Here is a 17,754-nt window from a genome sequence, read left to right as displayed (position 1 = left end):
CTATAAATAGACTAAGATCAGACCTTTCAGAGCGAACTGACCTATGATCAAACCTTCCAAACCGAAGTGACTTCTGATCATAGACTACAATTAAACACGCGCGAAACTTTAGGTATCGCTAAAATTTATGCATTTCGTAAAAATCGATGTCTCCAGCAAAAACTCAATTAAGTCATTTCAATATCAAAAATGGTTTAGTGAAATAAAAGATTTAGAGAAATTTTTAAAATAAAAATTTCGCATGCCCGTTATGCATTGGTTAAAAATGCGAACACGAAATGAAAAACCTAGTGGCCTGCTGTTCGAATCCTTGCTCAGTGAAGTTCTCTTATATTTTGCTTATGAATACAAATATCACAATTTGTACACGTGACAAGGCAGTCTCAACTTCCTTCATTCTAGATACTCCACTGATTTAAAGAAAGCATTTGCAAGTGACCAGGCAGTCTCAACTTTCTTCAATTTCGATTTTCCACTGATTTAAAAAAAAAAGAAAAAAAAACAATCCCATTTGACGATTAAAATAAATCTTCCACGCCACGTGCGGTTCGGTTTCATTGGTTTTATGGTTCAAGTCAGGGAAGTCAGGGTAGCATTTTTATTTGACAATTTCTCAATTTCGGTACTTTTGTCTGAATCTTTTTTCAAACCAGAAACAATGCTTGTTTTTAGTATTTCTCTCACTCTCTCGATGCTAATCTTAATCTTTTTTTCCTCAGTCTGATTTCAATATTGAAGCAGCATTATTTGGAAACAAGGCCAAGCATATAAGTCTCAGCTTTAATTGCATCAAACGGAAGGTTAATATATTTGTATGAAAAGCTGAATTTATGTGACATCTTACACGAGACTTAGCGCGTTCTGTGAGGAGAACATCAGAACATCGCTCCTCGGTTCGGTTCGAAACTCTTCAAATAAGATTTCTGTTCTCCAGTTTTTTTTTCTAAACGATCTGAAAGTGGTGTAACCTCTGCTCTCCCAATCGATTACGACGAGGAAATTTTTACACGGCCCAGTTCGTTTCAGCAGTTTGAAATCTTTACGGATATTCTGTTTTTTTTTGCAGTTGGCTTTGTTAACTGTACATTCGGTGTGTTCTTACCGTTTCATTACAATTCAGTTCGTAACAGTTTGCTAATCTTAGTTTTGTTTCTATATTGAATCAGATTGGGTTGCTAGAGATAACAGAATACGGGATCTCTAAATGTATACCAGTTCAATCCGATAGAAAAACTAATCTAAGACAAAGATATATGTAAAAAAAACCTGTTTATGCAAAATTAATTAAACTTAAACTTGGTTGGTTTTGCCTTTTGAACAAACAATTTGAAAGACCAGAAGCAGGGGTTCGTAGCAAAAAATATTCTGCTCCAGAATGACATTCAGTACAAGACACAGTAACAATTTATTGCTCAAGAATATTTTTAGCGCAAGACACGGTGACACGTTATTTAGTGCTCAAGTCAGTTTTTTTTGCAATATATTGCAGATGTATAGGGAGAAAGTTGTTTTCTGCGGCTGCTTTTGCTGTGTGCTGTTGTTTTCCTTTTGTGATTTAACCTTTTTTTTCCACATCACCTGACTATGTCTGTACTAGTATCTATAACTGAAACTGGGACTATTACGATGGCTAATAGACAACTAATACAAAAGAGTTTTTCCCTCTCTCAGTTTTTATGCTGATGGATTTTCCTACGCACGTTGTGAGAGCTTAGCCTCAAAATCACCGGCCCGGTTTTCCTTCGTGATAACATCTTTGTTATTTGGCATTGCTGGAGCGAGCTTCAAAACAGGCCTTCTTCAGACTCCATCTTTCCTTGGAATTGTTTGTGATCAATTGGCTCCGTCAGAACTTTTGATGGATTCTGCGACTCGAGCACGTTTATTATAACTTCGTTTGTCACTGTCTTCGACCAACCAAACAAAGGTGACCTTGGGTGCAGATTCCTGTCAGATTCTCCATTCCATTTGCTTCCATTGTTCAAAGTTGTCAGATACTCCTTTCGGATTCTGTCCCAGATGAGATTCGTGAAGGCTTGTGTTTGTCAAAAGAGTTTTCGATGGTCGACAAACCCATCTGTGCATGGTAAATATGGTAGACAAATGTTTTTGTTACCAAGAAAGAAGTGGTTTGGGGTTATAGCTTCTGAATCGAATACGTCAGAACTGACTGCTGTCAATAGTCTCGCATTCATTGTCTGCTCAAGATGACACATTGTGGTTCAGAGGACATCTTCAGTATTCGATCCATTCCCCAAAACTGCAAACATTGCTTTCTTGCAAATTCTGACCAGTCGCTCCCACATTCCTCCAAAGTGAGTTGCTGCGGGTGGATTGACCTTCCATCTGATGTCTTGTTGAACTAAATGTTCCTCAATCTTGTCATACTATTAATAATATGTAATACTTCCAATGCTTTCATTTCTATAATACTTCCAATTCTATTCTTTTTACTGCTTTAATTATCATACTTACCTACATTAACACGAATTTCAAACAATCTCTACGAGGCTAGCCAAAATGGAGCCACTATCATTTGGATACGCCAAGTTCAGCCAACAGAAGACCACCATGCTACTTGAAATGTCTGAGGGCACCTGAGGCAGAGGGAGTCCTCAGTACAGTTAGATAGTACACTCAGTCTTATCAAGAACTCTTTTCCCCCAACGTTACTTTTTAAAACTGAAACTCTCCTATTTTGCATATAACTTCTTTCACCTCATGGTTATACATAAATTGTATATATATATATATATATATATATATATATATATATATATATATATATATATGGCTATTTTTTTATAAAGGGAACTACCAGCTGTGAGCGGTTGAACTCTTTTGTCCTGATCGTTTTGATCGGAGTAAAGGCACTGCAAATGACTCTCTGGTCAGAAGAGATATTTTGGCTCGTGGCAGAGCCATAGTCAGCTACTCATTAGGGAAAATTGTAAAAAAAAATTGCTCAGAGTCAAGTGCGACCGACATAGCCTCTGATAATACTGAAGTGCTCTCAAATCCACCTGTGATCAGATCTTTCAAACCCAAGTGACCTATGATCAGACCTTCTAGACCAAAGTGAACTCTGACCAGATTTTCCAGACCAAATTGATCTCCGATCAGACCTAAACGATCTCTGATCAGACCTTGACCCACATTATTTTGCGCTCGAACTGCTCTCTCTCCAGACCCTGTTTTTCAGTCTGGGAACACATGGGTGTGCGTTCGAGTGGGTCTGATAATAGCCCATTTTTAGATACCAAACTGAGATGCTACAGAAAACGAACAAAGAACTGGAGGAGAATTTGAGAGTGTGTTTGACTCTTCTCAAACTGGTGAGGGGATCTGTGCTGAATCCTGAGCAGGATTCCTCACAACATCACAACTACTCCTCAAGAGGATACCTGTCAAGTCCCACAGAACACCTGCCACACATGGAGAGCATAGACTACTGAAAAAATAGAACTCACCCCTTCTAGATCTGTTTCTCCTTCTCCCTAAACTGGGTTATAAAACTACAAAGTCAAGTGGAATATTAATGAAGTTTTGTGTGAGTCACAACAAATGATAATATAAAACTTGATCTGAGTGGAAGAAAGCCAAAACTCGGAGAGTCGAGAGGCGCGGGAGAAACAGTTCTATATATGAACCAATAATAGCAACACGCTTTCACTACCAATTCAACAACTGACACGCAATTAGATAGCAAATCAACAAATTTGAAAATTTAGTTCACAATCTATTAAACAGTTTATGATCAAAATTAGTTCACAATCTATTAAACAGTTGATGATCAAAATAATTAAGTATTTTCTGAGCTTTTGGTATAGGCTGCACGTGGTGTCTGTCCCCTTAAAGTTTGATCATATTTAGTAATTTTCCCGGGTCGAGGTTTCAGCAGATATAATTTGGTAATATAGAACATGTACTGAATGGGTGGAAATCATCTAAAAAGGCGACAAATGTGTTGAATGTTTAAATCTGGTTAGTTTTGCTACAAAAATAATTTGAATAACTTACGACATAACTTGTGCAAACGTTCAGCACATTGCTTACATTAAGTTCAGGCTTGGGAACAAGGTAGAGTCAACATTTACAGCACAATTTTAATATAAATTGAGCACAGTTCTGCCAAAATTCAACCAGAACATTCAAGAATTTCCTACTTTCTTTGCCGACAACTTCCGAAACTATCAAGCAGCTAATACATTAATTGCATGGTTTCCAAAGCTAAAGTTATGTCAAAATTGAGCGCTTTCAGCTCATTTTCCACTGAAGCATGAGAAACAATCATATCGAAATCAAACTCGCATCGGATGAAACCTAAACAAAAAAATTGACATATAATTTATTAGAGAAGATATGACACCTCTCTTCAATGCGACTGGGTAACAGGTCGACAAAAAAGAGCAAAAACCTGCGAAATTCAAATATAAGTTTCTATTTTTGAAAACAACTAATTTCAAAGTAACTATTATCGTTAGATTTTAACTGAAATCACAAAAATAATCATTTATATCTCCATACGAAGCAATTGAGACGTGTAATTATCCAATGTACCTCATTCGACTAAAAAAAAGACAAATACCGGCACAAGCTAAAAAGTTCAAATTTGAGCGAAAATTGCAATGAAGCCGTTAAAACCATAAACAAACAAGTCACTAAAAGCATTACAAACCTTCAATTGCGCAATATTTCAAAGCCACTGGGTCCTACTATTAATTTTATGATTGCAAAAGAAAACAAAAATTGTTTCTAATGTACGAATATATAAAAATCTCAAGCATTCTATGAAATCTGGTAGTTACAGTAGTAACAAAGACGAGAAACGGTTAGTTCAAATTGAAACCGGTATAAAGACAAAATATAGCCCACTGGAAACGATTTGTGACCTGTATTTGCAGAGACTAAGTTACAAATTGACTCTAAAACGTTTAAAAATGGCGAAGATCAAAATTCCAAATTTGTTTTGAAAACAAATATTTGAAAGTTATTAAAACAAATAACTAAAAACTAAATTCTTTAGATAGGTTCAGTTATACGTCCTAGGGAAGCAATTTAGACATATAATCATCAGATGTATGTTGTACAACAAAAAGAAATAAAGATAAACAGAGGCAAACAATTTTTTTAAAAATCCACTGAGTTTTAGTAGAATATTGCGCCTCAGCTCAAAAGCAAAATAATTAATCAAAATTGAATAGCATATTCAAATACGTACTTTTTCAACGCATTGCAATTGCTTGTTTCAAATCTGCTTTTCTTCAGTTGAACCTGTCAAACTTAACAAAACAAAATAACTTATACTTCATTAGAGGAAATATGACATCTCTCTTCAATGCTACTTGGTAACAGGTCAACAAAAAGAGCAAAAAACGGAGAAGTTCAAAAACCAGTTCTTATTTTTGGAAACAACTAAAAGTTGAAATCTGTGAATCATCACTTGCTTCTCATCTGAACATCAACGGGTCTCCCTTATCAAAGTACTCCGGAGGAAAGACAACAAAGAGAAACCCAAAAAAATGATCCGACTAGAATTTTTGAAAATTGTTAATGAAATTATTTAGTCAAATTCATCAGTCAAAACAAAAAACAGACAGAGAAAAATTTATTCTATCAACTTAAAAATAATTTCAATAAATTACGACATAACTTGTGCAAACGTTCAGCACACTGCTTACATTAAGTTCAGGCTTGGAAACAAGGTAGAGTCAACATTTACAGCACAGTTTTAATACAAATTGAGCAGAGTTCTGCAAAAATTCAACCAGGACATTCAAGAATTTCCTACTTACTTTGCTGACAACTTCCGAGACTACCAAGCAGCTAATACATTAATTGCATGGTTTTCAAAGCTAAAGTTATGTCAAAATTGAGCGCTTTCAGCTCATTTTCCACTGAAGCATGAGAAACAATCATATCGAAATCAAAAATGCATCGGATGAAACCTAAACAAAACAAATTAACATATACTTCATTGGAGAAGAAATGACACCTCTCTCTTCAATGCAACTGGGTAACAGGTCGTCAAAAAAGAGCAAAAAGATGCGAAATTCAAATATAAGTTTCTATTTTTTATAAACAACTAATTTCAAAGTAACTATTATCGTTCGATTTTAACTGAAATCAATAAAGTAATCATTTATATCTCCATAAGAAGCAATTGAGACGTGTAATTATCCAATGTACCTCATACGACTAAAAGAATACAAATACCGGCACAAGCTAAAAAGTTCAATTTTGAGCAAAAATTGCAAAGAAGCCGTTGAAACCATAAATAAACAAGTCAGTAAAAGCATTACGAACGTTCAATTGAGCAATATTTCAAAGCCACTGGGTCCTACCATTTATTTTATGATTGCAAAAGAAAGCAAAAATTGTTTCTAATATTGGAGTATTTAAAAATCTCAAGCATTCTATAAAAGCTGGAAGTTTGAGTAGTAACAAAGCCGAGAAACAGTTGGTTCAATTTGAAACTGGTATAAAAAACAACACATGGTTCCCTGGAAACAATTTTTCGACTGTATTTGCAGAGATTAAGTTACAAATCGACTTTAAAACGTTTAAAAATGGCGAAGATCAAAATTCCAAATTTGTTTTGAAAACAAATTTTATCAAAAATCATAAGAGACACGAGTTTTCATGAAAAAGAGATTGATTAAATTGCAACGCCTCAGGAAGCCAATTAAGCCTGTTATAAACGAGAATAAGTCACAAGACTGCAATAAAGCAGCAATTACAGGTAGAAGCCAAAAGTTCAAGAACAATTTTACGACATAAGTGGTCAAGGCACTATATTTAATTTATGTTATCTGCAAGAACTGTAAATCATCACTTTCTTCTCATCTGAAAATCAACAGGTTTTCCTTATTAATGGACATGGAAAAAAGACAACATCGAGAAACCCAAAAGAATGAACAGATTAGAAATCTTGAATACTTTCCATGAAATTTAAGAGTCAAAGCCATCATTCAAAACATAAAAATAACAAAGAAAAAAATTTCAATCAAGTTTTGAAGTTTGAATCAATATCGAATCAATTAAAATTAACAATAGAAATATTTGAGACTTCTTTTTAGTGAGATTGATTTATATGGTGACGAAAATGAGAGCAAAAAGAGACAAGTGTAACTTTAAATAGGATCAATTTTACGTCCCAGGGAAGCAACTGAGAAATATTAATGTCATTTGTATGTTGTACAACCACAAAAATATGGACAAACATAAGCAATTTTTTTGAAAAATCCACTAAATTTTGATAGAGTATTGAGTCTCATTGCACAAGCAAAAATAATTCAACAAAATCAAATAACATTTTCAAATATGCCTTTTTCAACGTATTGCCTTTGCATTTCTCGAGCATGTTTTCCATCAATTGGAAAAGTCAATAGGTGGTAATTCGAAACGAACACAAAATGAACCTAAAAAATCTGCAATTATTCTCAAACCTATAAAAGTAACAAAACCATGAAACCATTAGTTAAAAAAACTATTACAGACATTAAACTATAACTCATAGGAATTGGATTTCTGCCTGTTTTACTGAGACTACGGCAGAAGTTTAGAGAAAAAAGACAAAATATTGGCAATTTTAAAAAAAATCACTGATTTCATCTTAAAACAATTATTTTCGAAGTCATAAGAGACATTCGCCGCATTTGTCTCACATAATCTATTGTTGAGTGTGTTAATTTTAGAAACGTATATTGAACGCATTCAACGCAAAATTTTGGAAATTGCGGTGAATTTTCCGATTTCTCAACGCTATCTAATGTCTATCTTACATAATTCGGCGTTGAATTTAGCATAGATCTTACATAATTTTTCGTTGAATTTAGCGTTGGTCATACAAAATTTTATCTATTCTTTTTTGGCCCTCCCAGTTTACTGGGAAGATATCATTTACGCTCCCAGTCTTATGCGCTTGTCTTTTTCATAGTAGCGTGCTATATAACAACAAATAAGTTGTAACTGGGGGCATAAAAGACACTGGGGGCAAAAAAAGAATAGATCCCAAAAATTGATGGCGTTGACTTCTGCATATGAGACTCCAACCACTCACCTCCTGAATGCTTGTCTTCTCTTTCATCACTCTGCCAGGGTTCCTTGGTTCTCTTAAGAACAAAACTATTTAGAAATTAGACAGTAACATCACGCTGCAAAAAAAATTGGCGCTTCTAATTGTAGATCTTACATTACTTTGAGTTTTCTAAGCGTAGATTTTAAGCAACTATTCGTTTCTAATCTTATTTATTCACAAAAATTAAGCACTTATTAGTGGCACCTAACAGGGACTTGACAAAAAATCACCTTTGAGACTCTAAAATCAGTATCATAACACTATCCCTTATCTCCTCCTTGTACCCAAATACCCATTCACAACCCCCGTACCTATCTCCCACCACTTACCCCTCCCCAGCCGCCCACCTCACACAAACAGACACAAACACACACACACACACACAAGCCCATTCTTAGTCAACCGAAATTATGTAAAATCAACGGTAAATATACTTAAAAATCATGAAAGATCAACGCTTAATTCGTTGACTCTACGCAAATTTAATTAAGATATACCTTAATTTCAACGCAAAATTATGTAAGATCTACGCTGAAAAACGCAATTTTATGTAGAATTGGTTTTTTATGGATTGATTTTATGCAAGATCTACTCCAAATTCAACGTAATTTTCTGTAAGCTAAGCTAAATTCAACCAAAATTATGTCAACACTAAATCATGTAAGATCTACTCTTCAAAAAGACAAAATTTTGTGCACCTTGATGTTAATATACAATTTAGAATGATTGCGGTTCTTCAGAAAGCAAAGGTACTGTAGCACAATGGGAGAAGCGGCGCCAAGCATGAAGGAGGGCAGTGGTTCGATCCTCATACGCAGAGGAATACGAGTTGAACTCTTGTAAGATCAACACTGAATCGACGCAAAATAATGTAAGATCTACGCTAACTACACCTCAAAACTATGTAAGACCTACGTTAAAAACGCAAAATTGTGTAAACTTTGCCGTGAATACTTCGAACTGTTTGACCGTAGATTTTTCATAAATTCAACGTTCTCACCGCCTATCTTACATTGTTTTGTAGTTTTTTAGCGTTGACTCCTCGATCTGGGGAGGTGAAAATGGAATCTAAGCAAGGGACGCGTGCAAAAACTTGTAAGAAAATTGCTGAGATTTCAAACAAAAACGGGAACTTATCCGTTCTGACCACGGCCTCGTACGTTATGCTCCCCCAGTTACAGAGCTACGTGCCATTCCGTAGTAGTTTATTATTTTAAAGTTTAGCGCGTCTGAGGTGTGCATATCGTGCGCACCCACTAAAATGGGGGGGGGAGCACAAACGGAGAAGATCCGTTAAGTGCAATAAAAGATGATAGTTGGTTTAAAATAGCCTTTAACCAAACATGGCTTCTAATTATATAAAGAGAAAAATGTTTGTTTGTTTTGTAGATAAATGGCAAAATGGAACAAAAGGCGGTTTTTGCTATAAAAACCCCGTTTTGAGACTGAGCATTGGCAGTGAAAGCTATTGAATTGCTTATATCATTGAAAGAAATTAGTGTGGTCAATGTGCTTATGCTATTGAACGAAATAAGCAATATCACTAATAAAACAGCGCAATTAAGCTTAAAAGCGCACAATTTTTATAATAAGACAGCCACTGTCAGAAGCTAAACATTTTTGTTACTGATATATTTCACATAAAAAAATAGAAACACTTGAATTTTTCTATGAAATGCGTTAAAAATTCGGCAAATGAAGCAAATAATAGCTAAAATTTGTTTCAGCAGCCAAAAAACATTTTTTTTCAAGAGCTGTCAGTAAAAAACATGATTTTTTAAGGGAAAACCTTGAGTCCAAAGAGGTTCGAATTTCGTATTCTATCGGAGAGCTGTCTTTTATTATTTTCACAATTTTTTTGGTTTTTCTCATGTCATTAAGAGACAAATCATTTTTTATATCCTGATTCCATTATAGACAATTTCCATTTACGATCTAATGAGGCTCTATTCAGCATTATTTTTTTTCAGAGAAATTTTGCTTATTGCTTCTTTTGACATCGACACAGTGTTTACGAAATTTTAAATGAATTTTTGCGTTTTGAATAAAGGTCACCGCGTTTTAGACTCTTTTTTTGTGAATTTTAATGTTTAACTATAGGTCCCATATGCTTACAACAGAATCAAAAGTTTTGCTGCCGACAGTTTTTATCTTCTAAGCATTCGTTTTTAAGATTTTAATGCTACAAGTTTTTTTTTTAAATTTTTTTTCGAAACTGGTTATTTTTGAAGTCTTGTCGCATTTTCACAACATTGAAGGTTCTCCTTGTTGTTGAAAAGACTTTTACTTGAATGTGGAGAAAGTTATCAACGAATAGCGTATCGTTTAAGCGGATTCGACAGATTCTTCTTGCAATTTTCAATAGAATGTTTGTTTTTTATTAGTATGATTGTTGATAGGCCATAATAGCATGCTTTTAAGCGAAAAATGAAATGCAAAGCTTCATATGCAATGCTTCAGTTGTTAGATAATGGTTTGGATGTTTTTGATTTGATTGCATTTCAAAACTTTTTTAAAACGTGAATTTTTCGTTTCTTATTGTTTTGTGAAACTATAACTCAGTCTGAGCAAATAGAGGTCCCAGCTGCTTTAAGTTTTTTGGTTTTATGTCCCAAACGATGTCTTATTACGTGGACACTATCGCGTGGACACAGCGATCGGTTTTTGAGTTTTTTTTGTTGTCCTTATAGTATTCGCTTTAATATCAGAACCCATTGATTTTCAAATGAGACCCAAGTGATAATCAAGAGTCTTTTGTTTAATTAGTATCTGAAATAAAACAAAGAAAAGTTTACAGTATTCAGATAATATCTGATGATATTACCGGTTTCAATACATTGTTTTTTCGTAAATTGTTTGCAATTTTTTCGGTACTTCTGTATCTGTATATATTATGATTTTTATGACCTATAATGTTATTCGGTTAAAAAATCAAGCGATTATTCTCCTCATTCTCCTTTCTGTCAGCTGATTATCTTGTCTCATCTTGTGTCAGGTGCCAGCTGCTTTGTAGTTAAGGACAAGCGTAGTTTTAGGTATTATCTGATGGTGTTTTTACTTTGTTACTTTGTGTTTTAAAAAACAGAGTTTGAGTTTTTGCTTTAATTTTTTCTAGTTGGAGTTTTTGCTTTAATTTTTTCTGTTTTATCGCTGCTTTTTTCTGATAGTCCTAGTAGTGGCAGGCATCATGAGCTCTCTAATACTGCATGACATTATATATTCAATTAAGTATCTTTGAGTTTACAACATTTTTTTGAAATCAAATAACTATTTTTATATATCTCTTTTAATCTTTCCATTTGGTAGACAATTAAGTCGAAATTGTGGATGAGCGGGGTGGGAACATTATGTGCAAACACGCATTTACGAGCCTCCTCGTTTTTCATTTTTACAATGACATTAATTCTGGCAATCAATAGCAGAACAAAGAAATCAGATGAAATTGATTACATCTGATTTGCTCGAAGCAGATTCCATTCATGAGAAATCGGCTCTTTTAATTCCAATTTTCACCTTCTTTCATTTGCTTGTTTCTCATTTTGATCATTCATATGCGAATAAAGTAGGAAAACTGTTCACCAAGTCTTCATTTTTTACTACAGTAACTGGGATTATTCGACGTCAAATATTAGATTGTAAGTAATTTTTTGTCGCTGCTAAACTTATTCTTGCCGATTTTTCCCCCGAAAAAAAACAATCTTTTTATGATTTTACAAATTATTCGTTTCAATTTATTCAATGAATTTATAAGAAATTGATACATTTTAATGGCTGCTAAAACAGTTATAAGTGGATCAAAAATCAAATGGCAGTTACGTTAGTGTGTCAACTGATTCATAATCAACATCCAGCAAAACGTTCATTGCCAATGCTTAGCCGACATCTCGACCTATAAAATAATGTTTCTCGAACGACACTAGTTTGAAAGAAGCGTTTAAGATAATTTCTAATGGAAAAATCAGCCCGACTGCAAAAAAAGTTTAGATATACCACCCTTGTACTGATGCAAGATCTGTATTTAATTTCACTCGGGAGAGAAATTGAACACTCTTGATTTTTTTGTACTTGATCACCTTTTGAGGAACCAATTGGACTCAAAAATGTTAAGGAAAACATCGGAGACGAATACAGTTGTCGCTATAATACACATTATCTTTTGATTGTAAGAGAAAAACAATGATCTAGTGACCAACTTTTTATCAGTGCATCTTTTGGGCTCTTTTTTGTCATTTTTAATAGCATTTTCGATAGCGGAATTGGAAACCAAATTGTCCAGGTTTGAAACGTTAACAATTAAGTAATTTTTTCAGAAGGATTTAGAAGGGTTCGTAAGAAGACATGAATGGTTTCAATAATTGACCTTTTTGGATTAAAGAAATCGATGCCTCGACCTTTAGAGGCACAAGTTTTTTCGCATAACTTTTCCCGTAGAGTTTATTGCATGAATCTGTTGCAAAACAAATTTTCACAGAAATGATATACGCAAAGATCATCACTAGAGAGCCAAATTAGTTCTCATTTTTGTTGCTATATGCAGTTATAGTCGTTTATTGTCATCGAGATATTTGCTAAACTCTAAACTAGCTGTAATATTAGACTGTCTGTGCTGATGTATTAACAAGAGTTACGTAACTGAACAAATTCTCCGCAAATAAGTCCAAAAATAGCTTGCAAAAAGTATGAATAGGTTGAAACAAAATTGTTGGATCTATAGCGATGCCAAAAAACGGGTTCTGATCAGTCATTTTGGGTCACTGACCGGGGTTATAAGGCGACCCAAAGATCTGGAAAATGTTATGGTTACCCGTTAGCCTGACCAATGTGAGACTGCTTAGGTCCATAGCTTGCGAGAACTTCAATGGTATGAAAACTAGACTCAAGGTTGTGGTAGCCAGTTTCAATTATTACACCCCAGGTTGAGGTGGCCAGATCGAAGTGACCCCTGATCAGACGAGTTTCGAGCGCACACATGTTCCCGGTGCGCTCGAATTACATGGTCTGGAAAAGGCTTCGAGCGCACTTTTGTCTGGACAATGGTCTGGAACTTGCCTGATCAGAGTCCACTTTGTTCTGGGACGGTCTGATCAGAGGTCTCTTTGGCCTGGGACGGTCTGATCAGAGGCAGTTTCAAGCGCACGCTAGTCTGACCAGAGACCAATTCGAGTGAAATTTTTTTTCAAGTTTTTTTTGTTTTCTTACTGACTTTTGTTGTCTCTGGCAAGAGTCAACAATAAAACAGCATTCTGATCAGAACTTCATCAAAAAATCTGATGGGTTTGATCAGAACCAAGGTGTCCAGCTGATAACAACTGCCGTTCCCCTCAAGAAAAGATTTTGAATCAAAGTAGATCAAGACGTTTTTATGCAAAGCTGTCTAAGTTCATTTTTTCAGTTAAAAGCATAAATAAATGGCATACTGAGTAATTTTTTTGATCATTTTTTTTTCAATTTACTTTCATTAGCAACACTTTCAGGATTGATTTTTTGTTAGTTGAATATAAGGTTGATAAAATGATAGATGAAATGAATATATTATAACGATATTGAGAGATTTGTTCGTGTTCAAAATCATTCTCTGATCAGAATATTTCGAACGCACTTTAGTCTAAACAGAGGCAACTTCGAGCGCACTTTTGTCTGATCAGAGGTGATTTCGAGCGCACTTTGGTCTGGACAATGGTCTGGAACTCGTCTGGACAATGGTCTGGAACTTGTCTGATCAGGGGTCACTTCGGTCTGGAACTCGTCTGATCAGAGGTGGCTTCGAGCGCACTTCGAGCGCACAATGATCTTCGAGCGCATACTCGTCTGATCAGAGGTCACTTCGGTCTGGGAGAGTCTGATCAGAGGTCCCACTTGCCTGGGACGGTTTGATCAGAGGCGATTTCGAGCGTGACCTCAACCTGGGACTTTGTCGAGAAAACAGAAGAAGCTCATAAAATCAATCTCTAAATAAAGCAAAAACTTTTCAACAGAACATTCCGAAAAATGGTTTTTAATTTTAACTCAGTATTTGAATCGTTTGTGATTACTCGGATAATACTACGCCATGCACATCCCGTGAATTGTTTTCCAATTTTTCAAAAATTTGACAGCACTATATTGCACCCAAAACTACTCCTCATTGAGAATATTTGTTCCGACGCACTTTAGTGGTGGAGGAACTATATACTCAAACGGTTTTTTTTGTTCAGACAATTTTTGCTGATCGATATATTCATCTCATCGAAGAGGGTTGTGAGTGGTATCATTAGAAAGCCTGTCCAGCTTAGAATATGGAATAAAAAAGATTTTTTTGATTTTCGTTTTTTAAAAAGAGTTACAATGGTTTGAAAATTTGAGAATAGCAGACCGAAATCCGTTGTTTTGTTCACATTTTCACTATTTTTGACAAAAATTATCGTCAATTTTGCTAAAAATTTTGAAAATTTTTAAATAACAGTGTCATTGATTTCAGTAAAAAAATATTTTAAAAATTTCCTGATTTTTTTTATTTCCACACAGTTATCGAGCTAAGAAGTTTTGTGAACGTTTGACTGATTTTCGTTGTTTCTTTTCACATTTTTCGTATTTTTATGCAATTTTTTGCCAATTTTACTTAAATAATCGTGAAAATTGGTAAGAAAAAAAAAGTTTTTTGTTTTACCTCTAAAAACATGGGTGTTTTTCAACCGTTTGGTTCAACTTTTTGGCAGGAATGGTGTAAAGTTTGTCAAATTTCAGCCTTTTTGCCATCAAATTTGGCTGGAGATAGGATATGTAGTCCAGTTTGTTTAATTTTACAGCATTAATAAACCTAAAAAGTGCTGACGCAGTTTTTGGTCACTCGGAAACAGGCTAGTTTTAACTGTGGATCCTTTATGGATGGGATGTACTTGAATTAAACGTTTGCCGGTTATTCGCGGATTTAACTCTTTAATTAAGCAAAATGCATCATTTATGTTTGATATTTGACTTTTTTAAATCAAAATAATCAATATCCATAACATTTGGGACAATAAAGTGTTTCCAATAGACCAACGGCAATAGCCAATCTAGTTTTGGTCTAATCATTATTTCCTTAACTCCAAAGGAACTGATTGCAATCAATCGATTTTTTTTCAGAGATGTTCATTTCCCCATTTTTTCAGTTAATTACGGGAAAAAAGAGTTAATTACAAAACGAAATAATGACAAGTCAAACTGGTTTACTTCCTAGGGCGTTCCAAGGAAACCTATTTTGCTTTTTAGTCGAAAGCTTATAGTCGTTAAGATTTTAAAAAATCCAGACTTTTAAAACGAACAATGATTTATAGAGCTTTGCGACATTCTTCTCTTTTCATGGCGAAAATCTAGCTCAACGTCAGCAAACACAGGTCACACGGTTTCTTATTTGATTAAAAAAATAATACCTACTGCGATTTTTTGTTATAAGTAATCCTTCCTCTGCTTTGATACTATAAGTTTTCGTAAAAATTTTCAATTTGTTGTTTTAACGGCCTCGATACATGTTTTTTGCAAACGAATAAGTTGTTTTTTTTAGTTCCTTTATGTTTGAAGTTTTTTGTTTAGTCGAATGAGCTACACTGCATAAAGGCAGGTTGTAAGGGTTTGCTTTGGATGAACTGTTTGCTGATTCCTTTGATAGCTAAAATTTCTCATGAATTTGGAATCAAATGTTTTCGAATATATAAAAAGATGTCTTTTTTATATTTGAAATTGGCTTTTTTTTAACTACGTGTTATCTAGTCTCCCTAACTATAACTTGCATATTTAATTATTGGTGTCAAAGAAGCACAGTTGATCAAATCTAAGGATTGTAGTGCAATGCTTTTTATTTTACGCCTTCACTACAAGTTTTTTTGCTAAATATTTTTTTAGTTTTTTGTTTTTGTCTATTTATCGTTCTTTTTGTAGATCTATGACAAATTCAGATTAATAGCAGTTCCCAATGCCTTTTTTTAGGACACAAACAACTCTCTTCAGGGATTTCGTTGCTTTCTAATTCTTCGACGCCCTTGAAATTAACAGTTTTTGAAAATTTTTTGATATAAATGTATTTTTAAAATTCTCCCTCATTTTTTTTGAAACATGATTCTCAGTCTCATTATTCAGCGGTCACATATCTCAAACTTGAGTTCTAAAGAAGACGCAGTTGACTAAATTTTAATTTTTACTGATTATATTATTGTTCTAACCGCTTCCACGCCGTTTTATTGAAAAATTTAACCGAAAGCAGTTTTTCGTCGGACTTTTTTGTTTTTATTTGTAGACGTGCGACATAATGGGGAAGCAGACAGGTCTCAATGTTTTATTTAGTAAGAATGAAAATAAATTTATTTAAAGTTATTTTCCATTTCTCCCCTAATCTGGGGACTACCAAGCTGGCTGTAACCATGTTTGGTTGAATTCAATTTTATTATTATTATTATTATTATTAGATTTCATTGATTTATATGTTTTCGGGCAGACAAACGTTTTTTTTGTAACTTTGTCCTTTTTTGTTCTTTTTTGCCTGCTTGTTACCAAGTGTCATTAAAGACTGGTCCCATGTTTTTCCTAGCAAAAAGCAAGCTAGTAGGCTTAATATAGATTTTATTTGAAACTTTAGTTTTTATCTTTTTGACTTTGTTGTTATTTACCTTTTTCTTAAAAAAATGAATTTTGGATGTAAATGCTTGTTGTGGTTATTTGATAGTTTTGTTGTTCTTGTCTCGTAGTCCTCTTGATGACAACTCTCAATGGCTCACTAACGCGGCATTATTTATTTTATTAAGTGATTTGAGTCGGAGGAAAATTTTTTATTCATGCACCAATTATTGTTGATCAATATACGCGAGTTTTTTTAAAAATGTTCTACCTCTTCCTCATTTGGTCGACAATCAAGTCAAACTTGTGGATATGCGGGATCGGAATTTTATGTGCGAGCGCACATTACTGGGCCTCCTTGTTTGATTTGTTTTAAAAGCACCCTTAAACAAAACTTGTGGTATCATTATTAAGCTCACAGTACAGAGAATTTGCTGAACTATATTAATTCTAAAGATATAAATTTGACGGAGAGTTGCTGATAGATATAACTAGGGAACTTTAAAGCACCATCAAACTCAACTATATATAAAGTTTAAAGTTTTTCTTTAAAATTGTTTTGTTAAATTTGTTCACAAATTTCAATTTCGACTATAAGTTTTAACGGTGTGCAAAGATTTTTGTTAGCCTGCCAGTTTGCCATGATACGCTTTTTGACTACTTTGCGGTTATTGGCGACAATACATTGATTTAGTTCCCAAGTTTCTTCTTGAAATTTTTTCACTTTGTTTGTTTGTTTTATTTGACGTTAAGGAAAAAGTCAAAGATAGTTTGATTTGCTTTTTTTAAATTTTTTGAGATTATTAAACTTGTTGCGTGGTATTATAAAAACTGATTATGAAAGAATAAATTGAAAAATTGAACAATGAGGAGTTTCTTCTTTTTTGTTTGAAAAAAATTAGTTTTCTGTTTTCAATGTTGTCTTAGCTTTCAAATGAATAGTTAAATGTTGAACTTTCCCCTAAAAATTTTCTGTAAAACGTTTCCAAACATTTCTTACATAAGTATTGTACCAATTAGCTCCGCTGACATTGTTCTTTTTTATTGAGCGATGCTTAAATTTTTAACAACTATTGATTTGCATTGCATTGACATGCAAAAATTAA

General features: G+C 34.0%; 1 protein-coding gene across 4 annotated transcripts in view; it reads left to right on the top strand.

The window, feature by feature from the left end:
* LOC142344747 (uncharacterized) overlaps window positions 1–3,535 on the top strand; it is a 43,460-nt gene extending 39,925 nt beyond the window's left edge. For 3 of the 4 annotated variants that reach the window (XM_075396640.1, XM_075396638.1, XM_075396641.1), the window contains one exon: window positions 3,257–3,535. In XM_075396640.1, the coding sequence (XP_075252755.1) occupies window positions 3,257–3,455 (199 nt within the window). In that variant the 3' untranslated portion in view covers window positions 3,456–3,535. The remainder of the gene's footprint in view (window positions 1–3,256) is intronic. The other variant, XM_075396642.1, reaches the window with a different exon arrangement.
* Window positions 3,536–17,754: the final 14,219 nt, after the last annotated feature.

The sequence above is a fragment of the Convolutriloba macropyga genome, chromosome 8 (assembly GCF_964194025.1).
Source record: "Convolutriloba macropyga chromosome 8, txConMacr16.3, whole genome shotgun sequence".
In the NCBI taxonomy this organism is placed as follows: Eukaryota; Metazoa; Xenacoelomorpha; order Acoela; family Convolutidae; genus Convolutriloba; species Convolutriloba macropyga.
The sequence above is the reverse complement of the archived record's forward strand: the minus strand, read 5'-3'. Positions and strand labels throughout refer to the sequence as shown.